Raw genomic sequence first — 19,850 nt, forward strand, 5'->3', positions numbered from 1 at the left:
CACACACACACACACACACAGCCTCTCGTACTGTAGGCTGACTGTACGTTGAGCTGGAAGCACTGGTCTTACTGGTCACACTGGTTGGTGGACTGACGTGTTTTAACCTCGCTGATGTTTTTTACTGCCGTGAGGACAATGAAGATGTGACATATCGTTGCATCACTGGAACATCTGGAACATCTGGATGGATGGATAGAAAGTGAAGCAGCAGCCAGAATGAGAGGAAGAGGAGGATCTTAAGCAAACAGCTGCAGGACAACAGGTGGTGTTGTTATTGTCAGACTGAAGGAACATGTGAGTACTAATGAAGGATTCATGTTTTTAAAGCTGACATGAATCATCTTCAGTCACGTCTTTAGTTTACACGGACACCAGCAGACCATCAAGCTTCAGACGTGAAGTTGTGTTCCTCCATGACGACATCTGCCCGTTGGGTTGTGAATCTGAGTCCACGTTACTCCTGATTGTGTTGCAGATCCGTCCCACACAAAGAGATCTTTCAGAAAGCAGCAGAGAGACGATGAACCTGAGGAGCGCCGCCTCCTAACGCCAGCGGAGACATCATGGACGAGGAAACACGTCACGCAGTGGACGGTGAGAGACACGATGTTCTGACCCCGTTGGGACAGGAACGACAAATATGTTTGTACATTTAACAAAAACGAGCATTCTGTGATAAAGCTGCTGAAGTATCAGACTGAGGGATTGCATTATTAGAAAGACGACACATTGAAGTGTTGAAGCAGTCGTCTCTCTGAAGCTTCGAAGCCAAGACGTTAAAACGAGTCTCTGATAAAACACATCAGCTGAGATGACGTTTGGAACAGAGCTAAGCTAGCTAGCTAGACGAGCTAACGGCTATGTTGGTATAGACATGTGAGGGATGGATCTCACTGATTGTTTCTCACTAAACTACGAGAAAAGGAAACTTTCTCAACTTGCTAAATGCTCTTTAAAATGAAAATACATATTGTTTCTGAGATAAGGTCCAATGGGGAACAGGAAGGGGAGGGACTTCCCTCTCTGTCAAAAAGCTCATCTTAAAGCGTGTTTCTTCATAAATATCAGTTTCTGTTCCTGCCGACCTGTTAATGTTAACTAAGTTACTTCAGATCGTTCTGACTGATCTCAGAAGGAGCTGCAGCTGAAATCCTATTTCACATTATTGTTTTTTGGTCGACAAAAATATAGCAAGATTTTTGTTTTTAAACTAGACTTTAGTCTCAGTATGTTTCATCAACAATGTTCACATTTCATGTTTGATGACGTTGAACTGAAATGTACTTTTGAACGTAGGCAGGTGCGTTCGTGTGTGTGTGTGTGTGTGTGTGTGTGTGTGTGTGTACAGCAGCCCCCCCCCTTAAAGCCACAGTGTGATTAGAACGAGTTTACTTTGGTTCCATCCAGAACTATAAACCGAATTACATCACATGACATTACAGTCATTTAGCAGAGGCTTTTCTCCAAAGCGACTTACAGTCAGTAGTATGTTACATATCATTCACCCATTCACACACTGATGACAGGCTACCATCAAGGTGCCACCATCAGACTCTAACTAACATTCATCATCAGTCCACACCGATGGCCTTCAGGAGCAACTTGGGGTTAAGTGTCTTGCCCAAGGACACATCGACTGCCGAAGCCGGGTATCGAACCACCGACCCTCTGATTGGAGAACTACCTTGCTCTCCACTACGCCACAGCCACCACAACCGAATGTCAAATCAATAATGAAATAAGATCTTCTTTGGTGTTTTCAAAAGTAGTCATCGTCATTCAGCCCGTGACCTCTGACCTCTGATAGCATCTTGCGACCTCCTGCCGGGGTCGTGACCCTGAGGTTGAGAAACGGAGCCAGCTGACGGATATTTGAGGCCGTCGTTGTCAGAAAGTCTCTCAGTTATGAGGACGACTGAACGCAGGAGCTGTTTTTATCATAAAGACAGTCGAGCTCCAGAAAACACCATCAACTAAAAGTATCTGGAGCTGGTGGAACCAGAGAGCTTCTCCACCAGGGGGTCTGTAGACGGATCTGAGGGGGTTCTCAAACGGTTTAAAGATTATGAAAATATATTAAAGCTGCAAGATATTATCAAAAAAACGGACTATTTCTGCGATAAAAACTTTGTCTTCTAGTAAATGAATAAATCATAAACACATCGGTTTAATGAAGGTGAATGGTGATGACACGGCAAAAAAGTCACACCCATAAAGCAGGTAAACAAGTTTCATGCTGGGCCCGGTGGATTGATGACATCACTGCAGACCTCTTAAGTTTAGTTTCTACTCTTAGCATCGTAGCGCTAGCCTCCAAAGATGAACGGCTCTGAGCATGAACGGAGGCGTTTATAGGAGACAAACCCCCGGTTCTGATGAGTGAATCTGATGCTTCCTGTGTTAAAGCTGCATTCTCTCTCCTGTCCAGCAGGGGGCGACTCCTCTGGTTGTATAGAAGTCTATGAGAAAATGACTCTACTTCTCTCTTGATTTATTCCCTCAGTAAACATTGTAAACATGAGTTTATGGTCTCAATCTCTAGTTTCAAGTCTTCTTCAATACAGCATGATGTTCATTTAGTAAATGATGCTCCATTTAGAGTCAAACAGACCATAAAGCAGGGGATGCTTTAGGGCGGGGCTACACACTGATTGACAGGTCCACACCAGAGACGTATACGCCGTCTCTACGTCACTCCTCCTCAGTCCGTCAGACAGACAGTCCTGCTTTACTGTCTGTCTGTCTGCCTGTCTCATTGCTTTACTGTCTAAAAACAAATGAATATCATTTAGTTTCAGAGTTTCTGGAAGAATCCATCGGCTCCGAGAACGTTTACAGAGAATTCAGTGAAGAAGAAACTCTTTCAGACGTGCTGACTCGTCAGTTTCCGTCAGGTCACTGACCTCTAACTGTCTCTCTCTCTCTCTCTCTCTCTCTCTCTCTCTCTCTCTGTCTCTCTGTCTCTCTCTCTCTGTCTCTCTCTGTCTGTCTCTCTGTCTCTCTGTCTCTCACTCTCTGTCTCTCTCTCTCTCTCACTCTCTCAGTCTCCTCTTTTTGTCAGGTGTCGCTGATTGTTGCCATGGAAACACGGTTAATTAATCATTAGGTTTCCTTCCAGGTGTTTGATGAGCATTTTCCCCAAAAAATCTCAGTGGAAATTTTTGGGGAAAAAAATATACATTTTATATCAGTTCAAAATGTTTGAATACCGATGAAAGAAAAATGTTACAAAGTGCAACAGAAACAGAGACTTCTTCTATCACTATCAAGTTTACCTGTCTCTCTCTCTCTCTCTCTCTCTGTTTACCTGTCTCTCTCTCTCTCTCTCTCTCTCTCTGTCTCTCTGTTTACCTGTCTCTCTCTCTCTCTCTCTGTCTCTCTGTTTACCTGTCTCTCTCTCTCTCTCTCTCTCTGTCTGTCTCTCTCTCTCTGTTTACTCTGTCTCCTGTCTCTGTCTCTCTGTTTACCTGTCTCTCTCTCTGTCTCTGTCTCTCTCTCTGTTTACCTGTCTCTCTCTCTCTCTCTCTCTCTGTCTCTCTCTCTCTGTTTACCTGTCTCTCTGTCTCTCTGCTTGCTGCTCTGTCTTCCTGCCTGAATGCGTCCTGCACAGAGCATCACCTCCAGGCAACCATTGTGAACCCAGAGCATCACTCCTCTCCCCCTTCTCTCACTCTCTCTCTCTCTCTCTCACTCTCTCTCTCTCTCTCTCTCTCTCTCTTTAAAGTGAACTTTCTAATTGTCTCTTTTCTTCATTATTTCAAACCCAAATGTTCAGAACAATTTTATTGTTCTCACTTCATACCAATCAGAGAGACAAAGAGAAAACATATTTATAAGTTCATTATTATTATTATTATTAGTAGTAGTAGTATTATTAGTATTATTATTATTACCACACTGGATTTTCTCCCCAAAAGTTAATTTTGGACACAGCTTGACTTGAACGTGCTGAGGTTCACTCATCCTCTCTGTCTCTGGGGGACACAGAGGCAGCTTCTCTCCATGAGGCTGCTGTGAAGCCTGATTTCCTGTATTAATTACTGATGTTTGTCTCTGGCTTCCTCAGAGGCTTATAGCTGACGTGTGCAAACATCTTGTTGGAGCAGCAGTTCAAAAATCAAAGATATTCACATCATCATCATTATAGAGAGAGAAAGCAGCAGATAGTTAGAGGTGACCAGTGTCTCCTGAGGATGGACCTCCAGCCCTGACATCAGCGGATGATATGAGCATCATGTAATAAACACTGTCTCTCCTCCTCAGAGACAGAGACCCCGGCTCTGTACCCGCCTCCCCCGACCCCTGGCCCGGGCAGCCCGCTCACTCACCTGGGGGTGCTGCTGGCCGGACACGACGCTCCGGGGACCGGCGGATGGGACAGGTGAGCAGTCCCGAAACACTCACACACAGGCCGGGGACAGAGAGCACAGGACGCTGCTTTATCCAAAACCAGAGAGAGGCGTCCAGGGCGGTGGGATGTCTCTGCTCTGCTCCTGACCTCTCCTCGGCTCCACTGAGAGCTGGAGGGATTAAAACGGCAGGAGGAGGCAGAGACCCCACCCACCTCCTGAAACCCGAACAATGGGGAGTGAGGAGCCGAGCCCAGGAGGTCTGGAGAGGATTGGAGAGGTTTATAGAGGTTTGGTGATGTTTATAGAAGTTTGAAGAGGTTTGAAGAGGTTTGGTGATGTTTATAGAGGTTTGGAGAGGTTTGGTGATGTTTATAGAGGTTTGGAGAGGTTTATAGAGGTTTGAAGAGGTTTGGAGATGTTTATAGAGGTTTGGAGAGGTTTGAAGAAGTGATTGTTTATGTTTATAGAGGTTTGGAGAGGTTTGGAGAAGTTTATAGAGGTTTGGAGAGGTTTGGTGATGTTTATAGAGAGAGGATTGGAGAGGTTTGGAGAGAGTTTGGTGATGTTTATAGAGGTTTGGAGAGGTTTGGTGATGTTTATAGAGGTTTGTGATGGTTTAGATGTTTATAGAGGTTTGGAGAGGTTTATAGAGGTTTGGAGAGGTTTATAGAAGTTTGGAGAGGTTTGGTGATGTTTATAGAGGTTTGGAGAGGTTTGGAGAGGATTGGTGATGTTTATAGAGGTTTGGTGATGTTTATAGAGGTTTGGAGAGGTTTATAGAAGTTTATAGAGGTTTGGTGATGTTTATAGAGGTTTGGTGATGTTTATAGAGGTTTGGAGAGGTTTGGAAGTTTGGAGTTTGGAGAGGTTTGGTTTGGATGAGGTTTTACGAGTTTGGAGAAGTTTGGAGAGGTTTTTGGTGATGTTTATAGAGGTTTGGAGAGGTTTGGTGATGTTTATAGAGGTTTGGAGAGGATTGGAGAGGTTTGGAGATGTTTATAGAAGTCTGGAGAGGTTTGAAGAGGTTTGGTGATGTTTATAGAGGTTTGGAGAGGTTTGGTGATGTTTATAGAGGTTTGGTGATGTTTATAGAGGTTTGGTGATGTTTATAGAGGTTTGGAGAGGTTTGGTGATGTTTATAGAAGTTTGGAGAGGTTTGGTGATGTTTATAGAGGTTTGGAGAGGTTTGGTGATGTTTATAGAGGTTTGGAGAGGTTTATAGAGGTTTGGAGAGGTTTGGTGATGTTTATAGAGGTTTGGAGAGGTTTGGTGATGTTTATAGAGGTTTGGAGAGGTTTGGTGATGTTTATAGAGGTTTGGTGATGTTTATAGAGGTTTGGAGAGGTTTGGTGAGGTTTGGAGCTTTGGAGAGATTTGGTTTGGATGAGGTTTTACGAGGTTTGGAGAAGTTTGGTGGCGCGCGAGTCAGGGTGACGTCACTGAACTGCTTTCAGTTAATTATCACCATTGAAGTCATACAATGTTTGCATGAACTTAAATAAATTGTTGAAATGAGATTGAGGATCGGAGAGTGAATTTATCTCCACAGATCTACCAGTTTCTGTTGATGTTAGTATCAGTTATTAGGTGTAGTAATCTGGAGCTTTATTTCTCCTCATAGTTCATCCTCAACACATTCTGACTGTTGCTGCCGACAATCATGACGTTCTGTCACGTTCTTCATCATATTCTTTGTTTACGTGATGAGCCTTCCATCTGCAGTCGGAGCTCCGGAGGGAGGAGGAGAGCTCAGCTCCCGGCAGCAGCAGTTTCTCCTCCTCCTCCTCCTCCTCCTCCTCCTCCTTCAGGAGCAGAGCTTCTCCTCTCTGGGAGTCAACACCAACACCACGCTGCTGGAGACCCAGGCCTTATTGCTGGACCCGCTGGAGGGAAGGGAGGCACAGGAGAACCAGAACCAGGACTGAGAGGGTCAGACTGTCAGACCCTGCTGCAGTAAAATGAGAGGTTTTCTAAAGGGACTCTGGTGAAGGAACACTACCACACACAATGAAAGGTCCTTGTGGTAACTTTAAGTATTGTACTACATTTAGATGATTGTACTGACATACTACATGTATTTTCATAGTGTGGTATTAGTACTTCTACTGCAGTAAAGGATCTAAATACTTGTTCTGTTGAGTCACGCTCACCAACAAAACTAATGATGGTTGTAGTCCTTAAACTTCACAGCAGAACAGCCTCTAAACCAGGAGAGGAGTTCTCTGAAGGAGGAGAAAGTTCACCCCCCCACCACCCTTTTTCTTCTTACTTCTGTCCATTCTGTGTTCATGGTGTGAAATGCCAGAAGGTCTGAGCTCCCGATACACTGACCTCTGACCTTTGGAGAGGGGAAGGTCTAATTTAGACTTCTGCTGGCACCCTGGTGACTGAACACACACACACACACACACACACACACACACACACACACACAGGCAGTCGAGTGTGACCCCTGACCTGTGGACCGGGTTGAGAGGTGTACCGGGTCAGACTCTCCTCCCTTATAAGGAGCAGAACATGTACCTCTGTGTGAGGGCCAGAGCGTTTAGTACGTAAAGAGACGGATATTCAGGAGGCCATGAAGGACGACAGGAGCTTAGTTTACAAAATGTGCCACAAAAGATTTAAAAAGCAGACACATGGTGGTTAAACGTGAAACTAAACGTTAAACATTCTGAAGTCAAGCTTAAAGGATGATGAAGCTCAAACGTCACGGATACTGTGACCCTGGTGGTGTTTCTGGAGACGATGTTTCTGTGACTCAAAGAAGGATGTTATTTAAACTTTTGTGTTTTGAGAATTTAGCTTGCAGCTCCACAAACAGCGGGCCGTTGAGACGACAAGTCAACGTCGCATAACTTACATACGAATAACGGCACTGCTTTAGTTATTTAACTCAAAACATCATCTTCTCCTCAAACCTAACCGAGTTGTTTTGTAGTTTAAATCTGAGTTTCCTCCTGTGAAGATTTTATTCGGAAAAGACTGACTGCATGTCAAAGAGCTGAAAGTGACACGTGTTGCTGGACTTTTGTAGAAAAAGGAGGAGTAACTGTTCATTAAATATCACATGAACTGTTGTTTGAGGATACGAACAACTGTAGAGCGTAAAGAGAGAGAGGAGGAGGAGGACGGGTCAGGACTTTCACCCAGGAGACCGCTGTTAGTGTCGCCAGTGAAACCAAAAGTATCCATTGACTTATTGTATCGTAGTTTTGTTATGTAACATCTGAACTTCACTAACAACAGTAACAAACATACTTATTTTAACCAAAAGTACAATCTTTTCTGAAGACAAACTGAGTAGTTTTGTTACGTAAACTAAAACCTCAAACTTGTGTTGGAACTTTATTTTGAACCAACATGCCGTTGGTACGGTCCAGAGCGGATGCTAGAGGGGAACATAGAGCGTAGAGCCGCTGAGCATCCCTCAGTATTTGATGAGTTGGACACAGAACGTGTTGATCAGCTGCATAAAACCACATGTTGTTTAAAAGCTGTTTAGTTGTGGTTTTACCTCTTTTTCCTTGATTTCCAGATTACAACAATAGAATAAAAAAAGAATCATATATGGGCAGTAGAACAGCCAAGAGACCTTCAGTTAGCGGTTAGCTGTAGCATCTTGAAGCAAACCAGTTCAAACACCAGAAGCTGGCTGAATTCAACAGAATACAAATGTGAATAATTAAGTTTGAGTTTCACACGTCTCTTATATAACTGTGGTGTTCAGAGAGCGGAGGTGTTTTCTCTGCAGTACCACCGTTTACCACCAGGATCTCTGCCACGCCCTCCAGCTCTGTTACACACTTAAAGACATTACTTCCTGGTTTGTGACTGACGGTATTCTCGTCCAATCAGGAGGCTGGAGCTGGGGTTTCAGTGTCAGTTACTGGGAGCATCAAGGGAACCAGGAAGAGAAGCTCACGCGGACCAGAGCGTCACCATCCTGCACGCCAAGGTCGCTCAGAAGTCCTACGGCAACGAGAAGAGGTTGGAGGACACTTAGCTTTCAGTAAAAGTATTTAAGTATTGTCATCATGTAGTTAAAGTAAACTTATTGATTGATCAGTAAAAAGTTTTCCTATCATATCTTGTTTCTGGATCAATATTAAAGTAAAAAGTACAATAGTTACCTCTGAGATGTAGTGAAGTCGAAGTAAGCAGTAACAGAATATCGCAATACTGAAGTAAAGTACTTTATATTTGTCCTTAAAGTACTGGTTAAAGTCTGACTTATTTACTGTGTCTGATTCCGGGTCGTGACCTTCAGGTTCTTCTGCCCTCCTCCTTGTGTTTACATCAGCGGTGATGGATGGAGGGTCATGCAGGACCATCTGAAAGGTGAAGAATCTCAAACATAGTCGGCTTTAGAGGAAGACGTTGAATCCAGCTGTTTGTTGAAGAAGTGTCTCCCCCCCCCCCCCCTCCTCCAGCGGCCGGCGGCGGTGGAGACCTGGTGACCCGGCTCTGTGGTTACATGTGTCTGGACAGCTCGGCTCAGTCTCAGGCCGACTCCTTCAAACTGGCCTTCGACGAGCAGCCAGACTCCAGGGTGAGGACTGTGATGTCATCTGTCCTCACCTGTCTGTCTCCACCCGTCTGTCCTCACCTGTCTGTCTCCACCCGTCCTCTGTCCTCACCTGTCTGTCTGTCTGTCCCCCGTCTGTCCTCACCCGTCCCACCCGTCTGTCCTCACCTGTCTGTCTCCTCCCGTCTGTCCTCACCTGTCTGTCTCCACCCGTCTGTCCTCACCTGTCTGTCTCCACCCATCTGTCCTCACCCATCTGTCCTCACCTGTCTGTCTCCTCCCCCATCTGTCCTCACCTGTCTGTCTCCACCCATCTGTCCTCACCTGTCTGTCTCCACCCGTCTGTCCTCACCTGTCTGTCTCCACCCGTCTGTCCTCACCTGTCTGTCTGTCTCCACCCGTCTCTCTCCACCCGTCTGTCACATTCCTTCAACCACAGACACCAGTTATCTGGAGGTCTGAGCTGGCCTTTGTTCAGATTCCTCTCTGGACCACAGACATTGTGTTGTCTCCGTAAAGCCTCTCAGTCCTCAGCAGACTGATCGATATCTACATGGTTGTAGAATATAGAATTTATGGGTTTATTATTTTCTCACATGAAACCTATATTAACAGTTTAAATGTGAAAACTATTGTTTTATTTTATAAATGAAGGGGAATCTCTATGTCTATGTCAGACTCCTCAGCTCCAAACCACAGACTGTTTATAGGAAGTAGACGTAGTCTTTGTGACGTTTTGAAGCCTTGAGTTTGGTGATTTGACCGTCGCCATCTTGTTCTTTTGCAACCAGTGAACAGGAAGTGACCATATATGGACTGAGGAGGAGTGATGTAGAGACTCGTATACGTCTCTGGTGTGGACCTGTCAATCAGTGTGTAGCCCCGCCCTAAAGCATCCCCTGCTTTATGGTCTGTTTGACTCTAAATGGAGCATCATTTACTAAATGAACATCATGCTGTATTGAAGAAGACTTGAAACTAGAGATTGAGACCATAAACTCATGTTTACAATGTTTACTGAGGGAATAAATCAAGAGAGAAGTAGAGTCATTTTCTCATAGACTTCTATACAACCAGAGGAGTCGCCCCCTGGTGGACAGGAGAGAGAATGCAGCTTTAACACATGAAGCTTTGGATGGGGTTGTCTCCTGGTCCTGGTCTGGCTCACATTGAGTTTGTTCTCAGTGAGGTGAGAGAGGTCTTTACATGTAGTTTGTATGAGTATGTATTATTAGTTATATTAGTAGTTAGTCTGGTCGTTGTAGGTTTCTACTCATCTTCAGATTTGTCCCTTAGCTTTAGTTTAGCTTCAGACGTATTAATAAAGTGGTCTGAGCTGCTGTACAACAGTGTTACACAACGACATGCAGATTGTAGTCACATTTTGCTACACAACAAAAACATTAAAAAAACTGTATTATGTGTGGAGGGTGGAGGATGAATGAAGGATTCTCTCAGCTGATACTTGTGAATCTCTTTCAGACGACAGCAGGGTGTTTTGTCTGTTAATCTCCTTTTAGCTCTTTGCAGGCACCTCTTATCACCAACATCACTGATGCTCAGTAGATGTGCACCAATGATGTTATAATCCTCCGCTGTAGAGCCTTCATGTCCTGATTGTAATGTTCCAGGCTGACCTCTGACCTGCAGTCTGTTGTCACTCTCTCTGTGTGTGTTGACCCAGACGACACAATCACTTCTTTTATTACGGTCGCTTGTTGACTCCACAAACAGAGTTGTCTGACAGAAAAACACAGTGTGAGTCCTCTGGCCTCTTCCTCGTCTACCAGAGGGCCGTAACAGGAGACGGACATCAGAAACCTTCATTTACTAAACATCTCTTCATCTGCACACTACTCCTGCAGACTCCCGTCTTCTGAGCATTGTGTTTTAATAAAGTCTCTCTCTGTCTTTGTCCTCCAGATGTTTGCGTCGGCCAAGTCCCTGTTCATCTCTGATCAGGACAAGAGGAAACATTTCTGCCTGATGCTGAGGCTCTTCTTGGGCAACAGACAGGAAGTGGGTTCGTTCCAGAGCCGGATGATCAAAGTCATCTCCAAACCGTCCCAGAAGAGACAGTCCATGAAGAACGCCGACCGTGAGTCATTGTTTAAGTTCACCTGTGAATGGTTGTGATCCCTGCAGGCCGCCGGGTTCGTCTCATTCAGTCATCTCAGACTCACGTCTCCTTTGAATGTGCTGCTTGTGAATCTCTGTGAGGACAAATATGAGTTTTTCCACTGTGGGAATGAGGACATTATTAGAAAGGGAAGAGCATGAAGCAACCTCCAGTTCTGCAGAGAGAAGCCAACACAGAAATGTCTTAAAGCTGCATTCTCTCTCCTGTCCACCAGGGGGCGACTCCTCTGGTTGTATAGAAGTCTATGAGAAAATGACTCTACTTCTCTCTTGATTTATTCCCTCAGTAAACATTGTAAACATGAGTTTATGGTCTCAATCTCTAGTTTCAAGTCTTCTTCAATACAGCATGATGTTCATTTAGTAAATGATGCTCCATTTAGAGTCAAACAGACCATAAAGCAGGGGATGCTTTAAACACTGATTGACAGGTCGGATGCTTTAGGCGTCTCTACACTGATTGACAGGTCTCTAGCAGTTGTTTTATATAGAAAGACAAAAAGTGTTTGTGTGTCTTACAGTTTGCCGCATCATCCAATAAAATGCACATTCCTAAGTCCCTGTTCTGTGAATGTGTGTGTGTGTGTGTGTGTGTGTGTGTGTGTGTGTGTGTGTGTGTGTGTGTGTGTGTGTGTGTGTGTGTGTGTGTGTGTGTGTGTGTGTGTTGTGTGTTCAGTGTGTATCTCCTCGTGCTCCAGAGTAGCGTTGTTCAACCGTCTCCGCTCTCAGACGGTCAGCACTCGTTACCTGTCGGTGGACAGAGGAGCCTTCATCGCCAGCGCCAGACAGTGGACCGCCTTCACCATCACACTGGGTACGTGTGTGTGTGTGTGTGTGTGTGTGTGTGTGTGTGTGTGTGTGTGTGTGTGTGTGTGTGTGTGTGTGTGTGTGTGTGTGTGTGTGGGGACATGAACAACGTCTGCTGGGTGAAAGTCCTGAGTTTGTGCATCGATCCTCAACGGGTCATATGGTCTCTGACGTGCATTTTGCGACTAAAGTCCAGCAACACGTGTCAAAATAAACTCAAAATAAATTTCTGTCTTCACAGGAAGAAACGCTTCTCTTACTCTTTACTTTTAAGATTTAGAATGTGGAACCATCACTGTACAACATTAACTCTCCTGTTAAGATCTATTTATGAGCCAAAGCATATTATCTCCAATTTATTGTGAAATACTAAAACTATAATGAGCTTCATTTGTTCCTGTGTAAACCGTGTGTCAGACTGGCCTCCTGTGCAGCGTGTACCTCACCTCATGCCCAGTGCATTCTGGGATAGCTTAGTCCTCCCAAAGAATATGAATATAAAACAATATCAGATGTTTGCGTTGCAGTCACTTCATGTTACAGCTATAAACATGGTAGTTTCTTCATGAATCCGACTCCTGCACATCTGTGGAGTCGACATGAGGAGCCTCTGAAACGAGGACGAACACTAGACGGCGTCTCTCCGCCGCCATGAATACGTTCACTGTGAGACACGACTGAGAGCTTATTTATTTAACACAGTGGCTGTGTGCATCGACCTCCCAGCACCCGAAACCTTAACCTCAGTCATTCATCACACTCACACACACATGCACACACACACACACACACACACACACACACACACACACACACACACACACACACACACACACACACACACACACACACACACACACACACACACACACACACACACACACACACACACACATTTCTGTCTGTCTTTATTCATCTGTTTATAATCCAAAGTAGGCAAAGATTTAATAATACTGTACATCTGTGTGTGTTTCCTTGGGAGTCTGAACATTAATGCGTAGGGTTGTGTGTGTGTGTGTGTGTGTGTGTGTGTGTGTGTGTGTGTGTGTGTGTGTGTGTGTGTGTGTGTGTGTAGTGGAGGACCAGTGTTCTGACCAAGGAGACTTTGTGCTAAGCGAAGGCTTCATCTGTTACGGCTGTGTGGTCCAGTTAGTGTGCACCGAGTCTGGAGCCGCTCTGCCCCCATGGTAACACACACACACACACACACACACACACACACACACACACACACACACACACACACACACACACACACACACACACAGATGTACAGTAGCATGCCTTCTGGACTCCATCATGAGGTGGAACATTATCTCTCAGGTATTTACTGACTGCTGATGTTTTTGTTTTTGTTGTGACCATAGACTGTTGCCGTTCCAGCGCTTTGCATTGTGGGATACAATAGGCGAGCTTCGATGCATGCTTGAGTTTTTTCCAGATAAGACATCTGTGTATTTTTGGCATCCTGTTTTATTATTTAGACCGTGTGCGTCACTCTTTAGTGTCCCCTGGAAACAGCTCCTGTATTTGGTTGTGTTTTCTCTTTTTGAGGCTTTGTGTTGACAAATAGGTGAAGATTTTTTTTTGCATGTTCTGTTTATTTGTGTGCGTTGAGCTCTCAGGGCCACCGTAGGGTTTAGTTCAGGGTCAGTCAGCGTTGGGTTTTAGTCCTTTATGAAGAGAAATGAGACGATCTCTCTCTAAACTCAGTGTGTGTGTAGAGCAGCACTGATGCATGCTGGGTCGCTGTCTCCTGTCAGCACATAATAACAGAGGTGGTCCATCTGAGGAGAGAAGAGGTTCTGCAGTGAAGCTGCCGGGTCTGGTTGGTGTAATCAGCCCTCTGAGCCTCTCCGTCTGTGCAGGTGTTACGTTATCTGCTGCTATTGTTGAACCAGACCTCCACTGGAAGTGAAACGTGGACAAATCCTCCACAAGCCGCTGAGCAGACTCCTTCTCCTCCTCCACCGCTGTCATAACAACCTGAAGGTTCCTCCAGGGCTGCACCTCCATCTGGTTTCGTAGCCGAGCCCTCCTCGCTGCTTGGTTTGTTTGAAGACAGAGAAACTCTTCCTGCTGAGTGGTTTTATGGTGACGATCAGCTCGAGGTCGTGGTCGGCGTTCGGTGGGCTGAAGAGGTGAAGGTAGACCAGAACGTTGAGCTGGATCAGCAGCTGGGACGGACCTCAGCAGAAGCTGTGTGTGTGCGGTGCAGTGGAGGGTGTGTTTGAATGTGTTAATACTGAGGGCTCAAGGTCTGGAGGTACCAGGAGTTATTCATAGCCCAGCCTCCAGCGGCGTGCAGACCACCTGGGTTTATGGACCCCGCCGAGCTGTTCACCAGCTCCGTCAGCATCCTATAGACAGCTGTAGTGTCTCAGACTCTCTCCATACGGAACTCTTTAAGATAAACCATCTTTGTTGTTTCTGGTATTTCATCCAGCCGACTATCGATGTAAAGTTTGCAGCTCTGTGCAAGAGAGTTTCTTTGTGTTTTTGTTCCGTGTTATTTCCCTCAGAGTTCAGTTCTGTTAAGGAACCAGTGAGGAACGTGATTGGACCTCATTTAACCTCTTCCACTCATGCTTACTGAACTGTCTCGTAGCGCCTGGAGCAGGTTTTTAAACCAAATGAAACTAGGAACCCCGATGAATCCGATGGAACCAACCAGGTCAGGATAGCTTGTTCAGAGGAAGGCTAAATACGCTCCATAGTTTTAATAGATGAACACCGGCCTAGACTAGACTCATCACGGCCTCATGAAACTTTACGACCACAAACACAGGATGGATGACTGTCCTACGGATCTGGACCTGAAGTGGGTTTCTGAGAAGCTTACTCTCATTTTCATAAACTGGACTTGTGTCTCGTCGGTGTCTCCAGGTGATCCGTAAGGTCAACAAGCAGCAGGCCATCCTAGACGTGGACGAGCCGGTCTCTCAGCTCCATAAGTGTTCCTTCCAGTTCAGAGACGACCCCACCACATACCTGTGTCTGTCCAACGACACCATCATCCGGTACCAGGTGAGACTCTCTCCGTCCTTCATCCCTCTCTTTACTCTCTCTTCTCAAACGCCACCTCCGTCCTCGTCCTCCCTCCAGGCCCCCTCCAGCACCAGAGACCCCAGCAGGGTGGTGCTGAACGACGGGTCCTGCTGGACCATCATCGGAGTGGAAGCAGTGGAGTTCACCTTCAATCAGGGTCCGGCCTGCATCCAGAACCCGGTTACTCCTTTTCCTGTTATCACAGGGTTAGAGGTGAGTAACACACAGAGACTCTTCTTCTATACGTTCTGTTCTCATTTGGATTTCATAGAATCTCCCCAAGAGGATCAATAAAGTAGTCTCCAAGGGGAGTTAAATATTACGCAGCAGAAAAGCGAGATTTCTTTTTTTTTTGGAACGAAGAATAAAGTCTTCAACTAATCATGATGAGCGGAACAGGTTGAGTCATGAAACACCAACATGGAGGCTCGTCTGTCAAAGGCTGACCCACTATGATGGAGGTGATGGAGGTGATGGAGGTGATGTTAATATGTTACCTGAGCTGTCTAAATTGATTTTCACCCATAAGTGATAATGTCACAATTATTTCCCAAAACATACTATGTGTCTGGATTTGGTTTTCACGGATTTCAATACAATAATTATCCACCGTGATTTTGTTTTCTGTGTGTGTGTGTGTGTGTGTGTGTGTGTGTGTGTGTGTGTGTGTGTGTGTGTGTGTGTGTGTGTGTGTGTGTGTGTGTGTGTGTGTGTGTGTGTGTGTGTTACGTCAGGTGAACGGTGGAGGACACGTTGCCACTCTGGAGGTCAACGGAGAAAACCTCAGCCCTCATCTCAAGGTGTGGTTTGGAAACAGCGAGGCAGAGACCATGTTCAGGTGAGTTAACAGGAAGTCAGAGTGAAGAGTGAGACGGAGGGAACAGGTGAGAGAAGATGATGAGATAGAAGAACTGATGAGCAGATGAAGAGGAGGAGGAGACTCTAAGAGATGAAGGCTGTGGAGCCGCCGTACAGAAACAACAGGCATAAAGACATAAAGCTGATTACTTTCTGTTTGTCAGAATATGAAACATCTTCAGGAGAAACTGAGCCAGAAAACAAAAAGGAGGGAAGAAATATGAACACAGGTGTATCAACAGGTGAACAGGTAATATTAATATTACTGTAATAGTACAGTAATATTACAGTAATAGGACTTTTATTGGCCGGCTGCTCTGTTGTCTGGTTCTTTTAATAGCTGCTGGAGAGTCGGGGGGGCAACACGGGAAACACGAAAAAAAGGAAATATATATATAATTCTTTATACATCATTTTCTAATTATATATATATATGTTACTGTTTTTTAAATACTTGGGTAAATGTATTCAGTTACATACTTTATAGAGTCTGAACTTGATCACAGTTTCTTTGAATTCAAACCCGACCTGAGCCGTTAACGTTCAACGGGAGGTGAGTCGGTCACACGAGCAGCTTCTGGATGTTTTCTTTAACCATCGGTTCTGAGGCCCTTTATTACTTATTTATGACGTTTCGTGCCGTTCGCTCTACTGCCGCTTTACCACAGAGACACCAGCTGCAGAAGCTGAACAACAGCACAAATTAAAGATTTGTTCTCGTCTAAGTGAGGCTGCTGCTCATAAGAGTTGTTTTTATAGGGAATTAAGTGGCACTTCCTCTCCAAATATTACATAACCAAGCATCTCCAACCCAAATTATGTTTCATTTGACCCAGAATAGGAAAGCACTTTGTTGAGGAATTTCAATAAAGAACAACAGACCTGCAGTCATTTCTGTCCTGCTGGAGCTTCAGGAAAAGATGTCTGACTCTCAGTTTGGAGTCCAAAGTGTTAGATGTATAATAATTCAGCTTCATAAAAAACAAACATATGTCACAATACAGTATAATTATGTTGACCCTGCTGAACGACAAGAACACAGCAAGAAAAGTCCAAAAGAAGTCAGACAAATACTGGACCCGCTTTCCTTTGAGAAAGCTTGTGAGCTTAGCTTAGCATAAAGACTGAAAACAGTGGGAACGGTTAGCATGGTTAGCATCGCTCTGTCGCACATTGATTTAATCTGCCTAACTCTCTAAAGCTCACTGATTAATAACTCGTATCTTGTTGGCACAAAAAAGTCAGCTTTTCCCCCTGTTCCAGTCTTTATGCTAAGCTAAGCTAACATGCTTCTGCACAATTCCCAAAATAACTCGTCCTTGGACTGCAACTAGCAAATATTTTCATGATTCATTAATCTGCAGATCATTTTCTTGATTAATCCATTATCACCTGATCTATAAATGTCATAAAATAGTTAAAAATGTCTTTAAATGTTTTGTTTTTTCCAAAATTCAACAACAAATACAGACAGAAAGCCTGTCGTTGTAGAAGCTGCACATGTTTATATTTTTGATTGAAAAATGACTGTATTATCCCAAAACTTGTCTATGAATTTTTAGTCGACCGATGAACCAAATAATCGACTTATTGTTTCAGTTTATTATTATTATTATTAGTGAGACAATCTCCTCATTGTTCAGGACTCTGGACATCATTGGGGAAAGAAGGCTGGAAGTTTTCCAATTAAGTTTGACTTTAAATATTCTTGACAGTCACACTGATCGTACCGTATTCATCCGTTTTAAGAGTCCGAGCCAAACCTGAGAGGCATAAAGGGTCCGATGTTACATTCAGACTTCAGCAGGAGGAGCTCTCTCCAGCGCTGCTGTAGGAGTCTGTTAGTTACAGGAGCCTCACATTCAGTCCTCACAGGAGCTCATCCCTGACGTCAGAGTCCACCTCAGACCCCACAGCCAGAGTGCTGAGGCATCGTAAGTCAGGGTCTCTGCTGAGAGCAAACAGTCCTCCAATCACAGCGCAGAGGAAAGATGTATTTATAAAACACACAGTCATCCACAAAGAACTGTTTGTAGGAGAAGCTGCAGACACTTAGGAACACGATCCTCACTGCCACGCAAACCTGAGGGAGTGTGGCTTTGAAGGAAGTAGCTGCACAGGCATTTAATAAATATATGTGTATATATATATATATATATATATATATATATATATATATATATATACACATATATATATATATACACACATGTATATATATATACATGTGTGTGTATATATATATATGTATATATATATAGTGAACAGAGTACCTGAACAGGTAGAGAACAGAGTACCTGAACAGGTAGAGAACAGAGTACCTGAACAGGTAGAGAACAGAGTACCTGAACAGGTAGAGAACAGAGTACCTGAACAGGTAGAGAACAGAGTACCTGAACAGGTAGAGAACAGAGTACCTGAACAGGTAGAGAACAGAGTACCTGAACAGGTAGTGGTGAACTAAGAACCTGAAACTAAACCAAAACAGCATAGAAACCTAAACAATGAGGTAAAAGTCACCATGAAGCTCATTGTTTCTAAGTTATTGATCAGAGCATCTTTAACTAATGTACCTACCACATTTGCTGTGTTGAATGGAACACCTGTGGACCATCACCAGGTGAGATGAAGGATGTGTCTCCAGGTTTGACTTCCTGTCCTTGTTCCCTCCTCTCAGGTCTCAGAAGTCTCTGCTCTGCGTTGTTCCTGACGTCTCGATGTTCAGTGGCGGCCGGCGCTGCCTGAGACGCATCGTCACCGTCCCTTTGTGTCTGATACGATCCGACGGCCTGATCTACAGAACCGCCTTCACCTTCACCTTCACCCCCGAGCTCCAGCCGCCGCCGTGCATCCGAGGAGCAGCGGGAGGAGGGAGGAGAGAGGGGGGGATGGAGGGAGGCCAGCAGGACGACGTCCTGTTGGAGACCATCCACCAGGAATTCACCAGAGCCAACTTCCACCTCTTCATGCAGAGTTAGCTCTCCTGTCCTCAGGTGAACGTCAGGAGCAAAGTCTGATCATCAGCAGGGAACTCTTTGGTTTGGATCCATGCTGCTCCAGATCTTGACCTGATATTTATCATACTCTGCTGATATGCTTGAGATTCTGTCAGGCTCAACAAGATAATTATGTCATGCATAAAAGATTATGTATCTGAATTTGATCCAGTTCCTGTTCAGATTGAGAAAAGGTGACTTTGAAGTTGGATGAACTCAGAAGCAGTTTATGTTTCCAGCTCCTTTTATTACTAAATCATGTTCTTATTTTAAAATACATAAAAATATGTTTTGGTAAAAATGAAATGATTTATGCCAATCGTATCAAAGTCAAGCACTCATTCCCTTCAGTCTTCCACATCATCATTTTGTTTACTCTATCGACATAAATCAATAAATAATGTGCATATGATTGTACGTTTTAGTATGTATGTCTTTTTTAGGAACATATGACTCCAGCGCTCTGAGTTTCTCCAGCTGCCATAGGTCACCTACAGTCTCCAAACAGCTCCAACAGCTAATGTTCTCTACCTGTTCAGGTCCCTCAGGGGTCAGTGTCAGGACTCTTTTCATGTTCTTGTGATGTACTACATCTCAGAGTAACTATTGTACTTTATAGTGTACTACATCTCAGAGGTAACTATTGTACTTTATAGTGTACTACATCTCAGAGGTAACTATTGTACTTTATAGTGTACTACATCTCAGAGGTAACTATTGTACTTTATAGTGTACTACATCTCAGAGGTAACTATTGTACTTTATACTGTACTACATCTACATATCGTAGTGGTAGAGGTGGTAGTGGTAGTATAAGTGGTAGAAGTGGTAGTAATGGTGTGTATTGGTAGTTTTGGTGATAATTCAATGATCGTCAATGATCTAATGTCCCGAATGAACAAATGAAATCCATCAGACTAAAACGAGTGATTTACAACAAGTCTGTGTATTAAAGAGTTTTACAAAGAAAGTAGGAGGAGTCTAGGATAAGAATTTAAAAAGGCTGTTTCACGAGGCCAAATTAATTCAGATCATCTGTTCAGGTTACCGAGAGGTTAACACGGCTTCTCTTTGTGTTTCCAGGGAATCTAATCTTTTATTTCATTGTGTTCTTTTTGA

The 19,850-nt window shown here is 44.3% G+C and overlaps 1 protein-coding gene across 1 annotated transcript; it reads left to right on the plus strand.

The window, feature by feature from the left end:
- Positions 1–250: 250 nt before the first annotated feature.
- Positions 251–18,818, plus strand: rbpjl (recombination signal binding protein for immunoglobulin kappa J region-like). Its single transcript, XM_054617166.1, has 13 exons — positions 251–297; positions 479–597; positions 4,267–4,384; positions 8,214–8,345; positions 8,626–8,696; positions 8,789–8,907; positions 10,807–10,981; positions 11,699–11,836; positions 12,905–13,010; positions 14,709–14,856; positions 14,935–15,090; positions 15,612–15,715; positions 18,413–18,818. The coding sequence occupies exons 2-13, from the start codon at positions 567–569 to the stop codon at positions 18,711–18,713; spliced, it is 1,599 nt and encodes a 532-aa protein (XP_054473141.1). The 5' UTR covers positions 251–297; positions 479–566; the 3' UTR covers positions 18,714–18,818.
- The last annotated feature ends 1,032 nt before the right edge of the window (positions 18,819–19,850 follow it).

Source organism: Anoplopoma fimbria, chromosome 17 (genome assembly GCF_027596085.1).
Source record: "Anoplopoma fimbria isolate UVic2021 breed Golden Eagle Sablefish chromosome 17, Afim_UVic_2022, whole genome shotgun sequence".
Taxonomy (NCBI): Eukaryota; Metazoa; Chordata; class Actinopteri; order Perciformes; family Anoplopomatidae; genus Anoplopoma; species Anoplopoma fimbria.

Bases quoted from the DNA above. Each gene is read 5' to 3' on its own strand.
- rbpjl (XM_054617166.1), top strand. From the start codon at position 567: ATGGACGAGGAAACACGTCACGCAGTGGACG. The intron at 598-4,266 runs GTGAGAGACACG...TCTCCTCCTCAG, and splicing joins AACACGTCACGCAGTGGACG to AGACAGAGACCCCGGCTCTG. The intron at 15,091-15,611 runs GTGAGTAACACA...GTGTTACGTCAG, and splicing joins CTGTTATCACAGGGTTAGAG to GTGAACGGTGGAGGACACGT.